General features: G+C 32.0%; 1 protein-coding gene across 1 annotated transcript; it reads left to right on the top strand.

Moving 5' to 3' along the window:
* Positions 1 to 24,633: 24,633 nt before the first annotated feature.
* On the top strand, positions 24,634 to 25,470 carry LOC123216124 (G-type lectin S-receptor-like serine/threonine-protein kinase LECRK4). Its single transcript, XM_044636522.1, has 2 exons — positions 24,634 to 24,705; positions 24,835 to 25,470. Exons 1-2 carry the CDS (start codon positions 24,634 to 24,636, stop codon positions 25,468 to 25,470), a joined length of 708 nt encoding a protein of 235 aa, XP_044492457.1.
* The last annotated feature ends 421 nt before the right edge of the window (positions 25,471 to 25,891 follow it).

The following is a 25,891-nucleotide window of genomic DNA, read 5'->3' as shown; positions in this document are numbered from 1 at the left end:
TGGTAAGTGGAAGTTGCAACAAAGTTTTGTTAAGTGTTATAATATAATATAATGATATGTTTTGTTCACTGATAACAAAGTTTTATTATTATTTTTTTTAGGATCTCATTATAGTTGTATTGTGTCCAATGTTCCTTGATCAGGAGACGAAGTGGTATATTAGGGCATTAGAGTTCATAGGAGAAGAGCCACCTACCATGTCATCTAATGAAGAGTTTACCGAATCAGTTGACAATTTGCATGCTGCTTCAGGACATCCTGCTTCTTATTGATCATCTTTTTATAGTGCTTAAACCCTATATATGCATGCCTATGCCATCCCTCCCTTAAGTTTAGGCCTCCCTCACATAGGGGTCTATATCATGGGGATCTCAAGCCAATATTCCAAGCACATTTCCATACATACGGTTGTCCCTACCATACATTAGTCTTCAAATGTAACAATAACTTGACTAGTATGTTAGGATAACAAGAGAGGAGACAACAATTGCATGGTGAGATGCAAGATGTTTAAGTATCTATGTTATATCGTATGAAAGCATTTAAGGAGTCATATGTTTAGAGGTCGTCATCGGTGTAGGTTTATGGTATTTGCTTCTGATAAGATATGTTCTTTTATATATGTGTTAATATGCAATGACACATAAGTGTTGATTTGTTTAGGTTAATATGAATAAGGAAGTGGAGGTCTCACTGGAGCCATTATCTCAGACAAAGGTTGTCACCCAATAGCCTATTATGCCATATGATAACAAACCACCACAGAGAAATGTAGGCAAGGCTCTAACATGCCTAAAGTAATCAACATTTGGTCATGTTTTGAGTAAAGGCAAACAATTTATTAGTCCTTTCATGGACCTGACCAAGACACGAAGGAACATGCCCACAAAAAAGCCCCACCCTTCGAACCAAACATTGGTCTAAACATACAAACATTCAATAATTGGTATCTTATGACACCTAATGATTTTTAAAGATGTGTCCTATTCACAAGCCATGGCAGTGTAACTAACTATGTCTCCAAAGGCAAATGGTGGACCTTATTGATAACAGAGAGGCGTTGGCTTGAAGACACAATAGGAAGAGTTTTCATTTATTTCTTTTTAATTATTTCTTCGATTGTTTAACTAACTATTTTTATTTATTTATTTGATAATTTCTCTAATTGTTTATCTAACTATTTTCTACTATAACATATCATATTGAAGCTTTCCTTAAGGTCCTTTGTAAAACATATCCATACAATAATTAGAAAACACTATCAACCCAATTTATGGCAAATCTACCATCATATGCAGAAAAGTTCGACTGACTGGGATTGGCTATGAAGTAACCATTGTTTTTCATTAATCAAATCCACGACATCTCCCCTACTTCGCCGAATGAATTTTTTGAACCATGGAGTAGAGCTAATAAGGTGGTATATTATATGGTAGTTACAAAGGCCATGATGGGCATGCAAGAATACAGTTACCACTGACACAATTATTGAATGATGTTTATCTAAAATAATGGCCAAGTTTGGAATATCCTCGATGCATATTTGTAGGTACCTCAAGAATAGGGACCATGTATCTATTCCCTCATTGTGATCAATATTGAATGTAAGTGGATAAATTTGGTTATTGTTGTCTTTTACAACAACAATGAAAAGAGATCCAATATACTTTCCTTCAAATGTGAAGTGTCAATACAAATAATCGAAGGACAAAATTGTTGGGATCCCCTGTCAAACAACCTAAAGCTATAAAGAAAAATTAAAACTTATTTTCCACATCGACATCAATGTGTAAAAGTTCTTGGGTTCTTTAGCTTCAAATTATGTCAATACTCACAAAAGAGCATGAAAGACTTCTCAGGAGATCCTTGTAATGCATTTATAGTATATGTCTTCTCATGTCATGTCTGCATGTATGAAATGTTGATGTTATACCTATTTGCCATGTTAGAGATAATTTCCTTTGGTCAGTAAATACGGTCAACCACAAACATTGATTTAAGGATAGTTCCCAATGATCTAGCATCTATCTGTTTATGATGTGGCAATATTTGATCACCTGGACAACTATGTGTATCATCTATGCGACGTAACACCCAATAGTCTCTATCCCCTTTCCTTCTGACTCATGTCTGCCATTTGCATTAATGGTCTACACACCTAATTTGATAATGTTTCCTATTAGAGTAAATAACTTTCCATTAGATGCTTGTCTATAAAGCATATCTCCCAAATAAAGTTATTAATTCAGTTTTCGAATAATAAAAACTCGTTACTCTTAAACTGTTGTCTCTTTGTGTTTCTTGATTACTAATACCAAATTCTTAACATCTACTGCTAGCTCAGGAACCCACTGGAATAGTTTAGAACTATGAATATGACTTGTATATGCTCTCATGTCTATGAAGCCATGGCATCCCGTACTAGACTCAACTTTTTCACTGATTTAACTTTTCACAACGTCTTTGCTTGGTACCCAACTCGTGTTGTCATCATCATATAATCCTGGAAATTTGTCATCATCATCTTCATTATCCTTAAGATTATAGTTCTCATCCACATCATCATTATTATCTCTATCACCATAATTCACATTATACTCCTAGAAAATTTATTATTCTGTCTAATCGTATGTGCGATGATCCTTTCTTTTTGCCACATGGACCTCATTTTCTAGTTGATTTTCTCTTCCTTCAATAAGAGTTTAGGTAATATAAAGTTTATCGATCCTCATAAACTTCTTGCTTCCATCATCACATACTCAAAATCATCATCGTCTTCAATCTCAATAGGATCCACTAATTATCATCACCTGCGACAAATATGTGGACATTTGCCTGACTCCAATCAAATCTAAGATGATTGCATATTTTACCCACAAATCCTTTGAAATCAACATTTGTGCCAATATAGATTGGTCTATCCTTTCCATTAACATATTTCTCTACATTATCATCACTTGTAATCCAATTCCCTCTAAAACAAATAATAAATTTGGCCTTATCCATTTTTACCTATAAACCTACATTGTCAAGCAAAATAAAAATAAGATACATTCGAAGATTTTGTTGAAAAAGGAATAGGTGAGACTTACAGCTTGTAGGCAAGATTGCCTATAACTTAGATCCCATCATTTATGTTCTTTCCAAAATACAGAAAAGCAAACTACAAACACCTTTTTCAGTGAACGTCTATGCCTTATTTGACCTACCAGTCAATATTCTAACTCTTTTAACGTACACATAGAACAATATTCAACAAACAAAATACGAAATAAATGTTACTATTTTTACAAATTCTCTAACTACATTACTAAATTTTATGGTAAATCAATTACTTTAGTATACAATCTTTGGTTTACAACTATTACACAAACAAACACAAAAGAAAGAGATATAGATCAACACTAACCTTGATTATGATGAATTATCTGCGAGATCTCTAAAAATATATTTTGCTTTTTTAGTGTTGAACAGAACGTTTGTTGGTTGTATTTATAAAGATGAAAATAAAGATAGTTTTGGTATTTAACTAACAAAATAGTATAATTGTTCAATGAAAAAAGGTGTGGTAAAAATGTATAGGTGAGTCAAAAAAGTGGTATTCTTTTAAATATCCCAAAAATTTGTGTCTAAAAAAGGCATAGAAAATGAGAAAAAAAAAAAAAGAGAGAGAAATGAAATAAATAACTTTATATTGATTCCTGCGCCTAATTTACCCAATCCACCACCCCATTTTAACACTTTTCCATGATTGAATTTTAGGAATTTATATATTAACACAAATCTTGAGATTGAAATTGATACATGTTGGTTGTGTATACACTTTATGAGCACAATTAAAGTATAACTAAAATGAGCTCTAATGAAAAATCTTATTTCACACAAAATATTAAGTACACAGTAGAAACAAATGAATAATAGAATATTAAGGAGAACAAAAAGTTCTAATCTACATTTATGAGGCCTAGTCTAGTCATTTCAAATCCACTAAATTGATATTTACATGCATTTTAAATAGAAATTTAGCTCAAACAACCAAACTCACTCAACTTACTCCTAAACTTTATTGATAGTTGTTTTACACAAATTTGTAACTTTTTATGAATATCCTACTCAGTCTTTTAAGCATCTCACCTAGAATATAGTTCAAACTCCTCTTTAACTTCTAAGTCAAATTCTTTTTAGCTATTAAGGTTGAAATCCACTTAATTCTTAAACCAAAAATGCGTCCCACAATCTATATAAAGAGGCAGAGCTACCAAAATAAACTTAAAAGAAAATTAAAGTAACTAGACATACTACTAAGCAACAAAAACAAAGAAGAACCTAACCAGACATAAAATAAATTATTGTATATGAGAAATGAAATATTTAGGTTCTTCAAAAAGATAGTAAAACCGTTTTTATGATCAGTTCTCAATAATTATTATTATAGTGAACTCATAACTAGCATAAATTTATAATTTTTAGCAACGGTATTCTTATAACATAAACACATCGCAACTATAATTTTTTTTTTTAATTTTTAAACTCTTTCATGAAAGTTAAATTAAAGTAATATAAATTGAATTGAAATAGATCTTACAAATAGACCTTTTTTAAAACAAATCTTACATTTTATACAATGGCTAAAATTGAATTGAAATGTGAAATTTTTTTCTAATTTGAAATAATTATAAAGAGTTGTTTGGTTCTCAGTAAACAAATATTATCTTGATAATTTATCTTTTATTATTGATATTACTTTATTTAATTTATCAGTAATAAAATATTATAGTAATCTTCTATTACCAATGGTGATGTAATAGGTAATATAAATAATAATTTGATTATCACTGTTACCATATGTATTGAAATATCACTAAAATAATATTGATTTTATTATAATTATACTTTTATTTATTAATTTTTTAGGATAAAAATAACCTTATTTTTTATTAATATAACAAGTAATATAAAAAATATTTTAAAATAATTACATCCAAGTGTATTTAAATAAAATAATATCTAGTATTCTTTTATTGGCTTTAACCAAATAGAATAATTATTTATATCTATCAAATTTTATCAAATATAATAATCATCAATATCTAATAATCTTTTAAATAATTTATCTTTAAAGTAACCTTTTAGTTTTGATAATAATATATTATCTGAATCAAACGTTCCCTTGATGTCATCTAACATTAATAATGATAATAGAACATTCCCAAATGGCTAAAACGACCATTAACTTTCAACAAACCTAGCTTTGCTCCAAATTTTGTAAAAATTCACTTTCTTCGTTTCCGAGTATAAAAGACTATATATCTAACCAAAATTGAATGTGAGTTTGTTAGAATGTTTAGTTAAACACAAAAAGCCTATATTTCTAAAAGGGTTGAAATTCGAGAGTGAGCAAGAGCAAGCAACACATACTTGGCTCAAATTCACTCCTTTATCACCGAGATCAACTAAATTGAGATATTACGAAGACATGTGAAGCAATATTACCTACAAATGAAAAGTTACGAGCACCAAAGTACCTATTTAATATTGTATTTCCAAAGCTTCCTGAATGAAACAATTGGGTATTTTCGCTTCCAGAACTTTTCCCAAGCTTGTATATGTGTGACCTTCTATAAACTTGTGTTCTGAAACACAATTAGAGGAAATGGAGGAGAAGTGTCTCAACCACACCTTTTTTAACCTTGGCTTGTTTATATTGCAAGAGGATTTTGCAAACTTTCCATTTAGTCCAAAACTCTACTTGACTATTATGCAAGTCATCTTTTAGTAATCGTCCCATAATTTAGATCGCCGTTACATTAATCTTAATACGACAACCGCACAAATCTTTGTCCATAACTGCATTAAACTAGTTAATATATTCAGTGCATGTTTCTGAACACCTTTTATAACTTGTCTAATTTAATTTTCAGAACAATTCTAAATAGTTTAAATTAATATATAATATTTTATTACCAATACATATTATCTATGATAACTTTTATCTGCTAGTCAGGAGACTCCTATGGAATGTTCAATAACAAGTGTTAGAGTATGTGGTATAGAACCAATCAATTTGCCTATATCAATAATATTTGTTATCAATAATAATTGACAATTTTTTACCTTGCATATTTAATAAATTATAGAGATAAATGTATTTAGAATGGTGAAATTATGATAATAGGATCAAGAGTTTCTTAATTGTAAAGAGCAAATGAGCATATTATGTGGCCATTATGGGAGTGTCCACAACCATAATATTATCATCTTGATCAATGATACTAATGATACGAATTATCATAGTGTTGTATGACTTTAACTAAAGGGTGACAAAGCTTACATTTTAAGATTGCTTGTTGACAGTTTGGTATAACATATAGATACTTATTGTGAGCAGTTTCATTAGAATGACCCACTAGAGGCTTCCATATAGATGGCCATCATAGTGTCTATAGATTAATCCTCTAATAGACAATGATACATGTGATTTTTAAACCTGAGATTATTAGAGTGATTTGTGCACTAATCGACGTAGTTTGATACTACTTAACATATCCCTTCATTTAAGGTTGCAATTAAGTTATATGTGGATCATAAAAGAATTCATCACTTCAAGGTATTGGCGAAGATGTCTCAAAATACAATTTGATTGATGGCAATAATAGACAAATGTATGGCCATAATGGGATTAAGTTGTCCAACTGTTAGGTTGTTGTTTCACAAAACAACTACTTATAAATTAAGAGACGTTATGAGGTAGACATTGTCTTTGTGTCTAAACTTTGATCGGATATCATATGATGAAATTCGTATCCAGATCCAATGTGCACATTCCCTGATGATGTTTAATGATCTATTCGTTGCGATTATTAATCCATAACATAATTTGCCCTTGTTGATCTTTTTATATTCTGTGATCTTAGTTTTTTGGTTATTTTTAGATAAGAAAAAGAAGTAGAGAGCGTTTTGGAGTCCCCTCCCAAAAGTTGCATAACTTCTATTTTTAATATTAGCGATAGTTGAGAATTCAAACTTTGAAATCTCAACTATTTTTAACTTCTATAATTGCCAAGGGAAAAAAGGTAATTTTCTTTATTGGGGTTAATTAGACATTTCAACCCTAATAGATTTGGTCAACCTATCATAGGTGGACCAAATCTAATATCTCCCACTCACAATGATGGGTGATTTGAACTAAAACTCTTCCACAAAAATCTTACAGAATAGAGCAATTCATACTGGCAAATGTGTAATGCAACCTTACAAATAGTCTGTACTTGAGAGCTAATTTACTATGCATTTGTTAAGAATAACATAGTCGCTTCAATCCGAATAATAAAATAATAAAACGTTGGTCTCACAACACCCTAGACTTACTTGACAACACTTGCTCCCTTTAATCCTTTATTTATTATTGTGTTATATTCCTAAGCATCCATGATTAAGTTCATTCTCCCGTATAAGTGACATGATCGAGCAGCCAATGGATACATGTAATATATAATTCTTCCTCTTTTACTCGAAATTCTCAATTCAAACTTAGCTGTTTTTCTAGTCATATTCCATAAACCGAATTGTGTATGGTCATAATTGTCAAGCTAAGATAGCAATACTAAAAGTAAACATCAAATAACAACAAAGAGTCTAAGGGCACCAATATGAGGTAATCCTTATAAAATCTCACATAGTAAGGGAGTAGGGAATCATCCTCTCACTAATTCAAATGGTTTTCTTACTTATGCACACATGGTAAGAATCATATGCTACAATATTTATCTACTCAAATGTCATTACCAACATTGTACAGATCTTATTTTAATTGCTATACTTAGCACCTAACCTGAGTTCTTAATTATCTTTCCAATTTTATGAGTGATACTATATATTAAGAACTCATATCTAACATTCATAAGTTATTTGGATGTAGGGAATCCAAACCGGTCATGACAAAATTCATTTATTCATGACCTCATCTTGATTAATTATCAAGGTGACATGTCTAATAATTATAGTTCGTTTCTTAAGTAAATTTCATCTTCTAAGTGCGTTTTCTTAGCATTATCAATCTCATGAAAGATGTCTCATCTTTGCACACTCTTCTCAGCATCAAAGGCAATTAATCGTGTGAGTGAGCCAATCTCAAACTTATGTGATATTATCATCTTGTTAAGTTTTCATAATGTTGTGATATAGAAAAGCACTAAGAATTCAAACATGTAAATAATAAATAAATTTGAATTCTTCAGTTTACTAACGTTGTGTTACAAGTATAATATATACTCAACAATTCATATATCACATTCTATGCAAATCAAGAGATTTAACATGTGTAAGAAATACATCTCTCAGAATCAGTTTGGTTAAAAGATTAATAACATATTATGCATAGAAATATATTGTACAATCACTTTTTTATTCAAAATAATGTCTCTAACAAAGTTATACTAGTGTCGATATTTTTCGTTCTATTATGGAATTGGGGATCTTTTGTGAAAGCTATCGCAGCTTGATTATCATAATATACAACTATTGGACTAACTTCTTCATTTTGTACATCTAAATTCTCAAAAAATCTTCTTAACCAAATGGCCTCTTGCATAGTTATAGAATAGACCACAAATTCTGCTTTTATTGTGAATAAAGCTATGCATGTCTAACCCCGAGGGTTGGCAGGGTGGTCAGGAAGGTGTGCTCCCTTCACTGACTTCCTGAGTTCGAGCCTTGGGGCCACCGATCTCACGAAAAGTGGTGAAATTTACCTGGTTCATTGGGTTAGTCGGGTATTCAATGAGCCCCGAGGATTAGTTGAGGTGCGCGTAAGCAGGCCCGGACACCTCGGTTACCAAAAAAAAAAAAAAAAAAAAGCTATGCATGTCTGTTTCTTACTACTCCAAGATATGGTACCTTTTTGGAGTAAGAAAGCATAGCCAGAAGTTGAATTGTGTTGGTCCAAATTGCCACCCCAGTCGACATTTGAATAGCCAATAATACGCAAATTTGATCTTTGATAACATAAATAATAATCCATAATGTCTTTCAGATATCTTAATATCTTCTTGATAGCATTCCAGTTTTTCCTTCTAGGATTCAATTGATATCAACTGACCAATTTAACTGCGAAACAAATATTAGGGTGAGTACACGTCATAACGTATATGAGCTTTCAACCGTATTTGAATAAGATAATAAAAACATTTCATTTCTTTCATTTTGAGTCTTTGGACACAAATGTTAGTGTAATAAATCACCTTTTGACATAGGGTTATATGCAAGTTTACAGTTTGCCATATTAAATTGTTTTAGAATCTTTTGGATATAATGCTTGTGTGGCAGAACAAAAAATTTCTTAGAACAATCCTTACTGATTTCAATACCTAAAATATAATCTGCTTCACCCATATCCTTCATGTCAAAATTTATGGATAACCAATTTTTAATGATCATCACATACTCCAAATTACTCCCAACTATTAGTACATCATCCATATAAAGATATAGAATTGCAAACTTATCATCAGACCTTTTTACGTCAACACAGTGATCTTGTTCTAATATCTTAAAAGTATAAGACAATATTGCCTTATAAAATTTTAAGTACCATTGTCTTAATGATTGTTTCAAGCCATACATCAATCTTTGGAGCTTGCATACTTTGCGCTCTTGGCTTTTTCTATGAAATGTACAAGTTGATCTATGAAGATCTTTTCATCAAGTTCTCTATTAAAAAAAGTTGTTTTGACATCTATTTGATGCAATTCTATATCTAAATGTGCTACTACAACTTGAATTACATAGATTGAAGTAAATCTCATAACAAGCAAAAAAGTTTCTTCATAATCTATACCTTCTTGTTCGATATAGCCTTTCACCACAAGACAAGCTTTATATCTATCCATTGAGTCATCCACCTTATATTTAATTTTGAAAATCCATTTATTCCCAATAGGCTTTTAACTTGATCGTAAGTCCACCAAACACCAGATTTAGTTAATTTCCTTGGATTTCATTTCTTCCTCCAATGTTTCTTGCCACTTTTCCTTATTAAAGGATGATAGAGCTTTTTTTATATTTTTAGGCTCTTCATCTTTAGGAGGAACGGTTATGAAAACTTTGTTTTCAATTTCAAAATGTTGTTTAGGGATTTGAGGACTTTTGCTTCTATGTAATTAAGGATTTATGTTTCCAATATCCAAAATAGGTTGGAAATTAATCTCTTTGCTTTTACTATTCTGGAATAGGTAAAGGCATTATCTCTTGTGACACAATAGATTATCACTGAGATATACCTTCTCCGCATTCCTCTTCTATCTTATACAAACGAAGACTTTTATGAATGTCACCCCTTTTAGAAAAGTCATCTTCTATAAATATTTCATCTCTAGATTTTATTTTAGTCATTCTTTTATCAGAGTCTTTCCCTATAAACACATACCCTTTAGAGCATTTGGGCATCTTATCAAGATACATTTCTTTCTTTTTGGTCCTAATTTTCTAAATTTATAGAATGTATCATGGATATATGCAACTAACCTCTAAGGTTGTATCATATTCAAGTCAGGTTTTCTACATATCCATAACTCATAAAGAATGGAAGTTACTGACTTAGTGGGCATTTAGTTAAGTAATAAGTCACATCAATAGTCATCTCCATAATACAAAATTGGAAGATTTGCTTGCACCATCACAGATCTAACTATTTGTAACAAAGCTCGATTTCTTCTCTTCGCTACACCATTTTGTTACAAAGTTCTTGAAATCATTAGTTGCCATACAATTCCTTTTCCATTGCATAATTTGTTAAATTCAGTAGATAAATATTTAGGGTCTCGATAAGTTCTTAAGGTTTTTATTCTTTTGTCTAACTAGTTCTCAACTTATTTATATAATGTCTAAAGTTATCTATTGCTTTTGATTTATAGGAGATCAAACAGACATAACCAAAACATGAATAATCATCTATGAAAACGATGAAATAGAATGCATCTTTTCTAGCTTTGACATTTATAAGACCACAAATATCTGAGTGCATAAGTTGTAGAGAAATTTCAGCTCTGGCAATTTTGCCAAAAGGTTTTCTAGTAGTTTTTCTTGCTAAACAATGATCACAAAAAGATAGATCTAATTTTGTGATAGGTTCTAATAAACCTTCACAGGTTAATCTATTAATTCCTTCTTGACCAATGTGCTCTAATCTATCATACCATTTATTTGCATCCACATTCAAAGTACTAGAAGTTGCAAATAACAAAAAACTAACAGAATTATCATTATTACATAATAAGGTGTTTAGCACCATAAAACTTTCAGGCAAAAATCCTAATCCATAGAATACAATACCGTAATAAATTTTAACCAAGTTCTGAGAGAAATTAAACAATATCATAATTTTAACAGAATAATTACAAAGACCAATTTTTGTCAAATTTATGAAGCATACATGACATCATGTAGGTATAAGATTTTACTACAATGCAAAACCAATTTACATGCGTCAATCCCTTTTACTTCTATTTTAGTATTATTACCCATATAGATCTATCGCATTTCCCTCGATATTCGATAAAATTCCATGAAAGCTTCTCTATCACTAACTACATGGTTTATGGCTCTTGAGTCTACAATCCATATAGGATGAGATTCAGTTAATAAAACAGTATTAGAAACATCTTATCTCTTTTCCCAGTGTGTTTGCCTCTTTTACGCTTGAATTGCTTATTCTTATTCATAGGTCCTTGGATAATCTCTTTCCATTTTTTGGATTTTTTCCATTTTCGCTTGTAGCTAGAAAACTTCTTGGAACTAAACTCAGTAACATATGTGTGAGCACCTAGTCTAATAGCCTTTAGACACTTAGCTTCCAATTAAAGGTGGTGAACAATGTCATCAAAAGTCTTGATGTTATCATTATAAGTCATATTGACTTTCATGTGCTTTTAACTATCAAATAGAGATCTTATAATAGCTTGAACTTGTTGTTCATTAGTCAGGTCATGCCTAACCTTTTTCAACTTAGTTATCACATTTGACATTTCCCTTAGATGTTGCTTCATTGGCTTATTGGAAACTTTCTTATACTTATCGAATTTGATAGTCAACTGTCTAAGTTTGAAGATGATAGTTCCTCCAAACTTCTTCATCAATGTCACCTTTACAACATTTACAGTTTTAAATTGCTCATACGGATAAGCTATGTTATCATTCATTGAGCTGATAAGAATTCTTTTAGCCATTGAATCTTTCTTTTTCAAGGCATTATAAGCACTCATGTCACATTTATACTGAGCATTGTTAGGGTTCTACCCCTTAACTAGTTGGGGTTATATAACTTAAGTAACAACTTCCAATGCCTCCTGTAAATCTAAGATGTAATGCATTCTCATTCTCCAGATCTTATAATTGTCCTCATTCAGTTTTTCTCTCTTATTCAAATCAACAATAATATTTTTTAAAGTCATTATCTATATAACTATAGAGATATGTCAACACAACATCAATAATAAGATATATACACATTTTATGATCGCAATTATACATTAAAATTACAAATATTTCACATAAGGTATAGAGTCAAAAGTTCACTATGTTCTCAATCATAATCTATAACACAAATGTTAAGTATTTCAAAAGTTAATCTAATTGTGCTAATATATATTCTAGATGAGAATTACTAAATTATACCAATCTTAGAATTCCCACAAATAATCAAGAACAATTATTGAATCAATAAATGGTTCAATATATTCATAATACACACAAATGAAATTCAAAATATTTCAATGACTAGGACTAACTTCTAAACAATCCTTGGCTTGAGATTTATTTGATTTAAAATAAGGCATCTTAACAATTAGTTACACATATTTATAGGGAATCGATCTCCACCAATTGGAGTGAGAAAAGACATTTTCTCTATCCCTAATAATATTGGGAGTTACTTTATCCATGATCAAGTTTCTACATTGTTTACGATAGCCAACATGCCTCACACTTCGCTAGTTTAAGAAAATGGAAAAGAGTTGTGGATTTTCTGATGTTCATTACAATTCTCTGTTCTTCAGTGTGTTATAATTCATCCATACATTGTCAATAATTCTTGAATTTCTTGTCCCGAACAAGGTTAGGAATTATAGGATTCCAATGATCTGGCAATAACATTAGCAATCCATATTTTCTCTCCATTTTGGTTAATTTTATACCTCTATCTTTTAAATCACAATATTTTTCATTCATGACACTAAGGTGTTTGAAGAGATTGTGCTCATGATTCACCTCATAGTTTATATAATAGTTCTTAATCAATATGTTTACCATATATATGACCAATAAATGGACAATAGTAAATTACATATGTATAACTATATAAAAAACGTATGTTCACATATTTAGCAATGTGTAATTCAAAACCATGATCCAGAAAACATCGATAAGTGTTAGATTTATGAAAAAACAAGTTGTGCTAGCTTTTGTATAGAATGAAACTGATAGAATCCGAATCTACCTAATGATTTGAGTCTATACAAGCTATCATGTGCTGACAGAAATCTTACATGCGCTCTCATGCTTTAGAAAAATGCATCATGTATTGTCATGCACTAAAGAAAGGTTCTCATGCATTTATGCACTAGAGAAAGGTCCACACGTGCCCTCACATGCCGGTCAATGCCAGACTTTTTCCCAAACTGGTCAAACATTGACCAATGATGGTCACCTAACCATGTGGGGTAAGACCTGGGTCAGGTTACCTAGTCGATTAAGTGGGCTGACCCATCGACCGATAGGTTTTGACTAACCCATTGATCAACTAGTCAGACAATTAGGGTTTTCCAACTCGATTGTAACCAACGTCATAGTAAGTACCCTAGAATTTATCAACAAAATTGGTTGTCTTTTGGCTAATAATCAACAGTGATTTGATAGGGCTTTTGAAGCCTATGACACGAAGTTTTAAATAGATGTAATTTCCAATGTAATCGTTGTCGAAATCTGACAAATTTAAAACATAAATGTCATGACTTTGAGGTGAAAAATAACCACTAAAAATTGATGATTTGATGCATTTTCAATGGAATCGTTTATCACTAATTTATGCATATCACATTTAGAAATTACCTAACATGATTCTAGGCAACAATTATGCACATTTATATTAAATTCATCAACAAATTGATAACGAATCAATACAAATTTATAAAAATTGGCCATTATTCATAGCAATTTAATTTTCTAGAAACTTGCTTGTATCACCAACATCACAATCGACTATATGACATGTCTTTGATACCAATGCAAGCAGAAATTAAATTGTACCAAGATCATATAAAATTTGTAGTTGGATTCAATGTGCACATTCTCTAATGATGTTTGATGATGCACCCATTGCGATTATTAATCCATAACATAATTTGCCTAAAATTTTTGTATTCTATAATCTTAGTTTTTTAGTTATTTTTAGAGAAGAAGAAGAAGTAGAGAGTGTTCTGGAGTTCCTCCCAGAAGTTATGTAACTTCTGTTTTTAATATTAAATGACAGTTGAGAATTCAAACTTTGAAATCCCAACTGTTATTAACTTTTATAACTGTCAAGGGCAGAAAGGTAATTTTTTATGTTAGGGTTAATTAGACAATTCAACCCTAATGGATCGAGTCAACCTACCATAGGTGGACCAAATCCAATAGTATGATTGCATAATAATTATATCACTAACAAGTTTATGTCTTCCATAAACTTTCTGTCAATTACGTAGCCTTGTGTTTTACTAAAGGTCAATCATGGTTTATGTATAGAAAGATGATTAATTGTATTTTAATCATGATTTTATTCACTATCAATATAAAGGAAAACCAATGGGTCACACACAATAAGAGGTTGATTACCAAGTTTTAAGAAATTTTGAGTCTATATTAACCAATTTTCTAAGAGCCAAGATATTATTAAGGCTCTAAGAATTGTCTTAGTACCATTAGGATACTTAAAAGTTCTAATTACATTAGAACTCTAAGAGACCTTGTTGGGATAAAACTCTTGGTAATTTTAGTAGGATTAAGATTTGCCAGATTTTTTATAAACGATGATTTTAATCTCTATCAATGGGAAAAATAGATTTAACCTCTTATGACAGATCTAAGAATTATTTCATTATAATTTAAGTGAAGTTTTAAACCTCACAGATTGCCTTAGTTGACAAACCCATGAGGTGCCTATAACACCTATAGGTGCATCTCAAGGGCAGTATAGCCTTTTTGCTTGGGTTGGCATAAGTTGAAAAGTCAGTTTATAATTTAGGTGACACACGGTCATGTGTGGGGAGACTACATTTATTTGTCCCTACCACATCAAACGATGGTTGCTTTCTCCCTTCTGGTAATGGATCTCCTTTCAATGCCTTTTTTTCATTTGAAACCCTATCCCTCCAACTAGATTTTGTCTAGATTCAAAGAATCTTGACAAAACCTTTTGTCTGGATGATAAAGGCATTGTCCAAACAAATCATCATCATTTGAACAATGATGAAGCTTCTAGACCAAAGATTCATCATTTCTAGTGTCTACGCTTGGTTTGGGTGTGATGTTGTTGTCTAAACAATGATGATTCATCTAGACAACACCTTTGTTATCTAGATGATTTTGTCAGGATTTTTTGAATCCAGATGAAATTCAGTCAAAGGAAGAGGGATTCAAATAAAGAAAAGACACCAAAGAAAAAACCATTGTCAGAAGGGGAAATGGTCATTGTTCGCTACAAAATCATTGGGAAATTTGAATAAGGGAAAATGTCACTTTTTAAAATTAATCCTAGGGGAAAAATATTAGTTTTCCAAACTAATAGTTGAAAATGTTATACAATTTTAGGGTTTTAGGGTTTTAGGGTTTTAGGGTTTAGGAGAAAAATAACAATTTTACTCTTCCGTAGAAACTCAGCTAAGGTGTGTTTTCAAGCTTCTTTCTAGAAGTTAGAGTCAACACATGGTCATGTGGTTGGGACACACATCTGTGTACTCGACCTTTAGATTTTAAGGTAGGTTTTCTTAGCCTTTTGCTAACTATCAAACTTTGCCAATCGATTAGTAGTTATCGAGAACATATAGATATTTTGTACATAACCTTAGCATGGCTAAATAAGATAAGAATTTATCAAATTACCCCTGTGAAAAGGCATAGTTGAGATGAAATTAGGTAGGAGTTATAAGTAAACAACTGAAGGAAACACGACTGTGTCCCTATAAGATACACGACCATATATCTGTAAATAGTAAGACATGAGTAGAAGTTGTGTGTGAACAGTAACTAGGCACAGGCTTGTGGGTATAAGGCACAGAAGGAGAATTTGACTAAGAAATAAGGCTAAAGAGATAAGGGTCATCTCGAGAGATAGATTAAGCTTTCAGAGTACATAGTTGTACCTTTTATACCAGTTAGTTAAAGTATATAGAGGCACAAACCATTAGCTAGGTGGAAGATGAAGAGATATAAACATGCTAGTCATTCTAAGATTATTACGAGAGGGCACTGTGAGTATCTATTCCTAACATCAAACCTATAGTAGGGTAATATTTGTAATAGAGTTTGTTTATAGTACAACAGAGTTGGGAAATCAGAGAGAACTCACATGGCCAAGATGTCAAATTTCTATATTCAATCTAGACAAATCGCCCTAGTATTTTGTTATAGTATAACTTATAGATTCAGATGTTTCCACTAAGTTTAGTAGTGTCATATCATATAGGAATCTAGGGGAGTGGTTCCTTAGTGACCAAGCTAGGACATAATTCAACCCAAAAGTAAGATATATAACCTAGTTAACCCTAACTTAAGATATGAGCACCAGTTCAGTTACTAGGACCCATTATTATTCAGTAAGGAGTTCGATGCCAACTTTACATGATAGAGTTAGGATTAAGGGCATTTTGGAGAATTCAAAAAATATACTAGTTAGAGTCTCCTACTTATTGAGTATTCTACCATACTTCCTCTTACTTTTATATGTGCAGGTATATATGATGGTGATGGTTGTGAGACTAGTGGCAATCCGAGGGCATAGAGTTAGAGGGCAATTCCGTTATTTACCAGATTTCAATTTACTTTACTTTCAGTTTATGCTAGTATTATGTTATACTTCATATTTTTAATTGCTTTGGTTTATGAACATCTTTTGACGCTTTTTGACATTAGTTATTATTTTAAAGGACATTTTGGTCCTTTTTCAATCGTATTAATAAAGAAGTTTTATTCAGATATTAACTGAATGTTACGTTTTTGAAAGTCATGCTCAATTAGTCACTTTAAGTAGCATTTTCCTTCGGAGGGTAGTTTTTTTGGAGAGGGGTGTTATAGTGCCCATCATTCGGCTTTAGTGAATGACTAAGTTTATCAAAACCTAATTCTAAATAAACCCAATCAAGATTTGTGGTATAGTTTGAGAAACTATGTTACAAACATGTGAATGTTTAACAAAAAGTTTTTGCATTATCAATGGTGATTGGGAACATACATGTATATATGGATGAATGTGTGCATATATTGATTCAAGGTTTAATGATATTTTGATGAAAATGTGTGTAATACATATGAACTTAATAAAACATGGATGAACATGCTCAATTTTTTATTTTGATGATAATTAAAATGTGAATGGATGAAGGTTAACATGTATACAATAGTTATATATTCATTATAGTGAAAATTTTGGTTGTAAGTATACTTAAAAGATGTTGATATATGAATTTAAATGATTAGCTCAATGCATTTGAGATCATCCTTTAGTGGTGATTATGGATGATATCTTACATTTTGATTTATGCTTGTCAAGTCATCTTTTAATGCTTATTGATAAATAATTTGATTTATTATATATTTTTATTTATGTTTGACATGTTTTCATTTAATCTTAATTGACTGATGGTGTAATATGTTGTATATTTTATTTATACTTGTCAAATTATCTCTTAATGTTGATTGATAGATGATATGATAGATTGTATATTATATTTATGCTTTTCAAATCATCATTTAATGTTAATTGATGGTTAATGTAAATATATTTAATAAGTTTACTATTATCTATATATATCTGGGTGGCAAATGTTACGTATATGTATATTTAATGTAGATGTTTTCAATTTGCAATAATGTCCTTATTTATTTTAATATACTATCTTTTTAATTTATATAAAAGGTGTATGATGAATGTGTTTATTTATACGTGAACATGTGTTGAATGAATAGTTCATTAGTGGATGATCATGGATGCATATTTGGGTTTTTCAAAATTTTTATTTTGGACATGTTATATTCTCTTAAAGGTGACATGTAGTAATTAATTTTATTATTTTTACATACGGGCCTATGTGCCTTAATCGAATTGTAATTCAAGCTTATGTGTCTAAGACTCAATCCATTGATATACCATCACTTTTTCTCTCCCTTGAAGAAAATTTTCTTCAACAACCCATTGATGTACAAATACTATTGTCACATGCTAACACCTATGTGTCCCTTTGTTGTTGTAGAACTCTTGTGTAAATGAGTAAAACCTTGTAAAGTTTACAAAAGAAGCATTTCAATCTAGGATAGATTCAGAGCAAATTTGAAAAAAAAGTCTCCAAACGCAACTATGAGGTTTCTAACCTTCTATTTTTATACATATATTTAAACTTTAATCTTGGGATCAAGTTTCTTATATTTTTGTAACTAATTCCACTATGACTTTCTTGTATTTTTGTTTTATAATACATGAAAAACCCTATAGTGAGAATATTAACATATATGACCAAAAAAATACAGAGTTTAGATCAATTGACAATATATAGAGTTTTGGTGAGAATAAGTTATCGTCTGGTGAGAAAAACTTCAGATTCAATCACAAAACGAAATTAATAGAAAAGGTTTTGAGTCTATCATAGAAAAGATAAAACAAAAATCAAAGTAAAATCAAAATAGAGAATAATTTAACATGCAACCTAGGGTAGCAAAAACAACACCTTCATTTTGAAGTCAACGCAACATCACTTTGGACTTATATAAAATGATGTTGTTTGGAATTTGACTCATGAGCCATATCAAATATGGCCACTCCTAATTCGAACTTAGTTTATTAGACTAAATGAGTCCAACTCCGTGTTTAGGCTCAGATCAAGTTCAATCCATTTGAGCTTGCTCTAAGCAAATTTGAGTCAAGCTATGAGTCAAACTAGAATAGTTTGTTTTGAATCCAACTTTAATTAAATGGAAAAGAAAGAAAATAATGAGAGATTATGAAAGAAATTAGATGAAGAGATATTTTGAAGATTAGGTGAAGAGAAATCTAGTTAAAATGAATGAAGGTGAGAAAGAGATTGATGAAATTGAGGGAGAGAAGTTGCAATGGGGTAGACAAACAGTTATTTTCATTTTTTTTAATGTAAACTAATCACATATTAATATTTAAACTTAAGATATTTTTGTATATTTAATTTTTTTTAATTTTCATAAAAGAAGTGGGGAACAATCTTCCTCTTCGAGAAAACTAAGAAAAGAAGAAAAGTCGTCAGTCAGTGCAAGTCGTAAGTATCATATTTATTGAATGGTTATGGCTGAATGTAGAAAATTGTTTTGAGGGACTTGACTGGGGAGACTTTGGAATTTCAAAGATATTATAATTTGCACTTAGCATTTTCTTTGTCATTCAAGTCCAAATCCAATCTTGACAAATACAATTATAGTTCTTTCCAAATTAAAATGCAGAGATTTAATTTTCTTTTAATCTGTTCTATCTTCTTCTTATTTGCATCTTTTACCGTTACAGCTCAACAAAGACAGTCTGATATAAGCCTCGGATCTTATCTTACACCCACCACATACTCATCATGGCTGTCAGGTTTTCGTCTCTACGCCTTTGGATATTTTGATCTCTCAGAAACTGTTGGATTTTAAATATAAAAGAATAAAAAAAATAATGATATGATTATGCAACAGAGTTCTGAAATAAAATTTGAAAGGATATGCGGAATACACTCATTTTATTTTTTTTTACCAAGCTTATATAGAAGCTAAAACAGATAACTTAATGGCCTAGAATCAAGCCATGAACAGTAACATGAATTTAACAAACTGACCACTGCAGCAACACAAACTGGCCACTTCCTAAAGACTAGGACAATAATTACAAATAAAACACATGAACTGCACATGGACATGTTTCAGTCCTGAAGCATTTTCCTAACACTCCTCCTTGCTTTAGGAGTTGCAAACACCAACATTCTGCCTTAGAAACTCGAATCTGCTCATTGGAAATGGCTTTGTAAACAAATCTGCCAGCTGATCTTCAAACTTACAGTAAACCAGAGTCACAAATTTTTCTTTTTGCACTTCTCTTAAGAAAAATAACTTGATGTTGAAATGCTTAGTTTTCCCATGAAACATAGGATTATAGGAAATAACAATGGCAGCTTGGTTGTCAACAAAAATTTCAGTACTTTCTTTCTGCTCCAGATTGAGATCCATTGAAATCCTCCTTAGCCACAAAGCTTGATTAACAGCAACTGTTGCAACAACAAATTCTACTTCAGCAGTGGATTGCGCCACAGTTTCTTGCTTTTTCGAGCTCCATGAGAAAACACTAGATCCAAGAGTAAAATAGTAGCCTGAAGTACTTCTCATATCATCAATGGAACCTCTCTAGTCACTGTTAGAGAAACCAACCAGCTTGAACTCCTTGCTTCTTGTGAATTTAATACCAAAATCACTTGTGCCTTTGATATATTGAATCACTCTTTTGGCAGCCTTGAGATGCAATTCACTTGCACAGTGCATAAATCTAGACAGAATACTTACAACATTTAAAATGTTAGGCCGTGTTGTTGTAAGATACATCAAGCAACCAATTAAACTTCTAAAGTATCCATCATAAACTTTATTAGCACTATCTTCCTTGCATAACTTCTCCTTTTGATTCATAAGAGTGCTTACTGCCTTGCATTCTTCAAGCTTAAACTTATTCAAAATCTCCTTGGCATACTTCTTCTGGCAGATGAAGACTTTATGCTCAGCCTGCTTAATTTCCATTCCAAGAAAGAAGGTCATCAACCCGAGATCTGTCATTTCAAAAACCTTTATCATTTCTTGTTTTAACTCCTTAACCAACCATGCATCATTTCCTGTCAGTACAAGTTTATCAACATAAAAAGAAACTATCAGAACATCATTGCTTTGATTTTTGACATAAAGAGTGGCCTTAGACAAGTTTTTTTAAAACCAAGGCTCAGCAAATGGTCATCTATCCTACTATACCAAGCTTTGAAGCTTGTTTTAACCCATAAAGAGCCTTCTTGAGTAGAAACACCTTGTCCTCTTTTCCTTTCTTCACAAAACCTTCGGGTTATTCAACGTAAATTTCTTCTTGCACAACACCATTTAAAAATGCTGATTTTACATCAAATTGATACACTCTCCAATTCATTTGATTAGCTACAGCAAGCAAAAACCTTATAGTGTCTAGACAAGTAATTGGTGTAAAGGTATCTAAGTAGTCCACGCCAAAAACTTGAGCATAGCCTTTCACGACAAGTTTTCCCTTATGTTTGTTGATAGAACCATCAACATTTAGCTTAGTTCTGTACACCCGCTTGACTCCAATCACCTTTCTATCTTGAGATCTTTCCACTAGAATCCATGTATTGTTTTTCTTTATCATGAACAACTCCTTCTTCATTGCAGTTGTCCACCTTTGATCCTTTTTTGCTTCTTCATAATTTGCAGGTTCACACACAGCAATGTTACACCTTTCATGAATGTTAGAAAGTAACCTAATTCCTTTCATGGGGACTTCATCCACTATTTCATTTTGCCACTCTACTTCTTCGGTATTAGAACCAAGAAACTTGAGTTTCAAATCTATCATGGTCTGGCCCTTCTTTTCTGCATTGTCCCAGTTCCACTCTTTATCCTCCATAAAGTGAACATCCCTGCTAACAACAATATTTCTAGTTTGTGGCTGGAAAATTTTATAGGTTTTGTTGATAGTGCTATAGCCTATAAAAATGCCTGGTGATGTTCTTCTATCTAGCTTGTCACGTTTGTTCTGTGGAACATAAGTGAAACACAAACAACCAAATACTTTAAGAAATTTCAGTGATGGCTTGTAACCATACCAGACCTTAAATGGTGTTTGATCTTTTACTACTTTTGTTAGGAACCTATTTTGAAGAAACACAACCGTATTTGCTGCCTCTGCCCAAAACTTCTTTGGCAAATTTTTCTCATGCAGCATGCATCTTGACATTTCCAAGATGTACCTATTTCTCCTCTCACTAACTCCATTTTGTTGTGGAGTGTAGGGAGCTATAAACTGATGTTTAATGTCTTCTTTTTCACAAAACAGGTTGAATTCTCTCGAAGTATACTCCTTCCCATTGTCTAATCTCATAATCTGAATTTTGCAGCCACTTTAATTCTCAACTCTTACCTTAAATTTCCAAAAGACTTGAGCTACTTCTGATTTAAACTTCAAGAAGAAAATCCAACACATTCTGGTGAAATCATCAATGAAGGCAATATAATAAAGACTACCTTTTAGAGAAGGTGTTCTTTGAGGGCCTGAGACATCCGTGTGAATCAATTGCAGCTTCTTTGATGCTCTACCAGTTGCCTTTGAAAATGGTTTTCTATTGAGCTTGCCAAATTGACATGCCTTGCAGCTTGGAATCTGATCTTCAAATTCTGGAAGATCTTTAGCTATCATCTTAGACTTCATTTGCAATAGCCCTTAGTGGTGATAATGCCCGAGCCTTTTGTGCCAAACTTCTATGATATTTTCCTTGACTGAAAAACTGCTTGCTTCTCCTCCAATGGATTTAGAGCAAAACTTTTGCCTTTCATTCTGACTTTAAAAATATCATGATTGGCTACATCTCTAATTAGACAATAATTGTCTTCAAAAACAACTTTAAAACCTCTTTCCATCAGTTGGCCAACACTCATGAATTAATCACTATTGCCTGAACATCATGAATTAATTTTGTACCTAAACAACTTGTTATTGTAACTGTCCCTTTTCCTTTGACTGAGATATAATCACCATTGCCGATTCTAACTTTGGTAAGGTTGGTTGGCTTTAAATCTCTGAAAAGTTCCTTGTTATTGGTCATGTGACTAGTGCAACCATTGTCAATTAGCCAAAACTCACTTAATTCATTGCCTGTGAGACATGTAGCCATGAACAATTGATCTTCCTCCCCTTGATCAGCAATATGTGCTTCAATCTCCTACTGTTGAGCTTTTCCTTTGCAAATTATTGTTTCATGTCCCATTTGATTGCATTTGGAACATTTTGCGTCAAGTATCTTCCAACATTTGAATGGAAGGTGTCTTTCCTTTCCACAATAATGGCAAGGATTTGTGTCGGGTTTCTTCCAACATTTGAATAGAGGGTGACCTTCATTTCCACAATGATGGCAGGGAGGGTATTTACCATTGAAGCTTCCTTTTTTGCCTTTGTTGTTAGGAACAAAAAAGTTTCCTTCTTGGCTTTTCTTCTTTTTCTTTTTGTTTTTGTCAGCTCCATGATATTTTGCAAATAAGGCTCCTTTGGTGTTGACATCTTGCCTCATATGCCTTCTTTGTTCTTATGCCTGCAGAGAATTAAGTAATTCTGCCAAGGAGATTTTTGACAGATCCTTAGTATTTTCCAAGGTTGTAACTGTCACTTCATACCTCTTAGGTACTGTGACAAGGATCTTCTCTACAATTCTTGAATCATTTAATTCAGACTCGAGTAGTCTGACTTTGTTTGCAATTTCAAGAAGTCTATCTAAATACTCTTTGATTGTTTCAGACTCCTTCATCTTTTGCAACTCAAAATCCCTTATCAAATTTAAAACTTGCATTCCTCTTATTCTTTCATCTCCTGCATATTCTTTCTTGAGATAATCCCATATAGACTTGGCTGTCTTACAGGAAATTATTCTTGTGAAGATCGTCGATGACACTGCAGCAAACAAACATGCTTTGGCCTTCGAATTTTTTGTCTTCTTCTCCTTATGCATTTTAATCTGTGTCGTGGAGGGATTTTTTTGGAGTGCAGGAACATCATAGTCTTCTTCCACTACTTCCCAAAGATCCAAAGCATCCAAATATGCCTCCATACGAATTGCCTAAATCTGGTAGTTTTCTTCGTCGAACATTGGCGGAGCAATTGAGGAGAAACTGGCTTTGGCTTCTATGATGTTTTCAAAAACTCACACACAGATCCCGTAAGAAGAAAACTCTGATACCAATTGTTGGATTTTAAAGATAAAGAATAGAGAAAGAATGATATGATTATGCAGCAGAGTTCTGAAATAAAATTTGAAAGGATATGCGGAATACACTTATTTTATTTTATTTTTAGCAAGCTTATATAGAAGCTGAAATAGATAACTTAATGGCCTAGAATCAAACCATGAACAGTAACACGAATTTAACAAACTGACCACTACAGCAACACAAACTGACCATTTCCTAAAGACTAGGACAATAATTACAAATAAAACACATGAACTGCACATAGACATGTTTCAGCCCTGAAGTATTTTCCTAACAAAAACAACAAAAGAAAACTGTCAACAAACATGTTTGGCACACTGTAATTGTGAAGATGCACTCTTCGATAGTGATGATTGTAAGTGCAAAATGCAGAGGCTTCCTTTGCAGTTCGGGAGAAGAGATATGAGTGGTGGATCAAACAACTTTGCTTTCAGCAAGGTAGGAATCAAATCCTCGGATGGTGACAATTTTCCCCAAGAAGAGAAAAAGGGCCACCAAAATGATTTGATAATTCTACTAAGTTATGTATTTGGTGCTTTTACATTTGTTATTTTGGCAATTTCCTAGATTTTCATCCATAGATATCAAGTCAGGTCATACAAGAGAATCATTGGAAACGGTAATTTTAGGTTTTGTGAGGATATTGCTCCGACATCATTTAGTTTTGTAAAGATTGAAAAACTAACTGATGGTTTTAAGGAAGAGATTGGCAGAGGATCTTTAGGTATAGTCTATAAAGGGATTATGATGAATTGTAAAAAGTTTGTAGGTGTCAAGAAATTAGAAAAGGTTTTAGTTGAAGGGGAAAACAAGTTTCTAACTGAGATTAAAGTTATTGGGAAAACCTATCACAAGAATCTAGTTCGTTTGCTCGGTTATTTCACTGATGGATCCAATAAGGTGTTGGTATACGAATACATGAGCAATGGTTCTCTTGTTGATATACTCTTCAAACTTGAGAACAATCCAACTTGGATGGAAAGAATGAACATTGCTCATGATATAGCTAAAAGAATTTTCTATCTGCATGATGAGTGTGAGACACATATCATCTACTATGATATAAAACCTCAAAACATACTTATGGATAGGAATAGGTGCTCAAAAATTGCTGATTTTGTATTGACAAAGTTGTTGAAGCCAGACGAAACTAACACTTTCACTGGAATCAGAGGAACAAGAGGGTATGTTGCACCAGAATGACATCGAAATCTACCCATGGCAACAAAAGCAGATGTTTATAGTTTTGGAGTCATGTTATTAGAGATCATATGTTGTCAGAGATGAATGAAGAAAAACTTTCCAGAGGATCAAATTTTTCTGAGAGATTGGGTTTATCAATGCTTTGATGCTAGTGAGTTGAGGCAACTCATAGGCAATGAAGAGGTTGATCTAAAACAATTGGAAAGGATGATCACAGTTGCACTTTGGTGCATTCTTGATGAGCCATCAATGCGCCCTTCAATGAAGAAAGTCTTATGCTGGAAGGATCTGTCGATATTCCAATTCCTCTGAGTCCTACTTCTTTTCTTACTTGCAGCTAATTCCTTGAAAGGAATATGTAACTCAACCCATTTGCCATTTTCATTTACTTCTTCCAAATGTGTTTTTGTAATTTTAAGAG

This window comes from Mangifera indica, chromosome 1, assembly GCF_011075055.1.
Source record: "Mangifera indica cultivar Alphonso chromosome 1, CATAS_Mindica_2.1, whole genome shotgun sequence".
Taxonomy (NCBI): Eukaryota; Viridiplantae; Streptophyta; class Magnoliopsida; order Sapindales; family Anacardiaceae; genus Mangifera; species Mangifera indica.
Note: the sequence above shows the minus strand (reverse complement) of the source record. Positions and strands in the feature narration are given on the sequence as shown.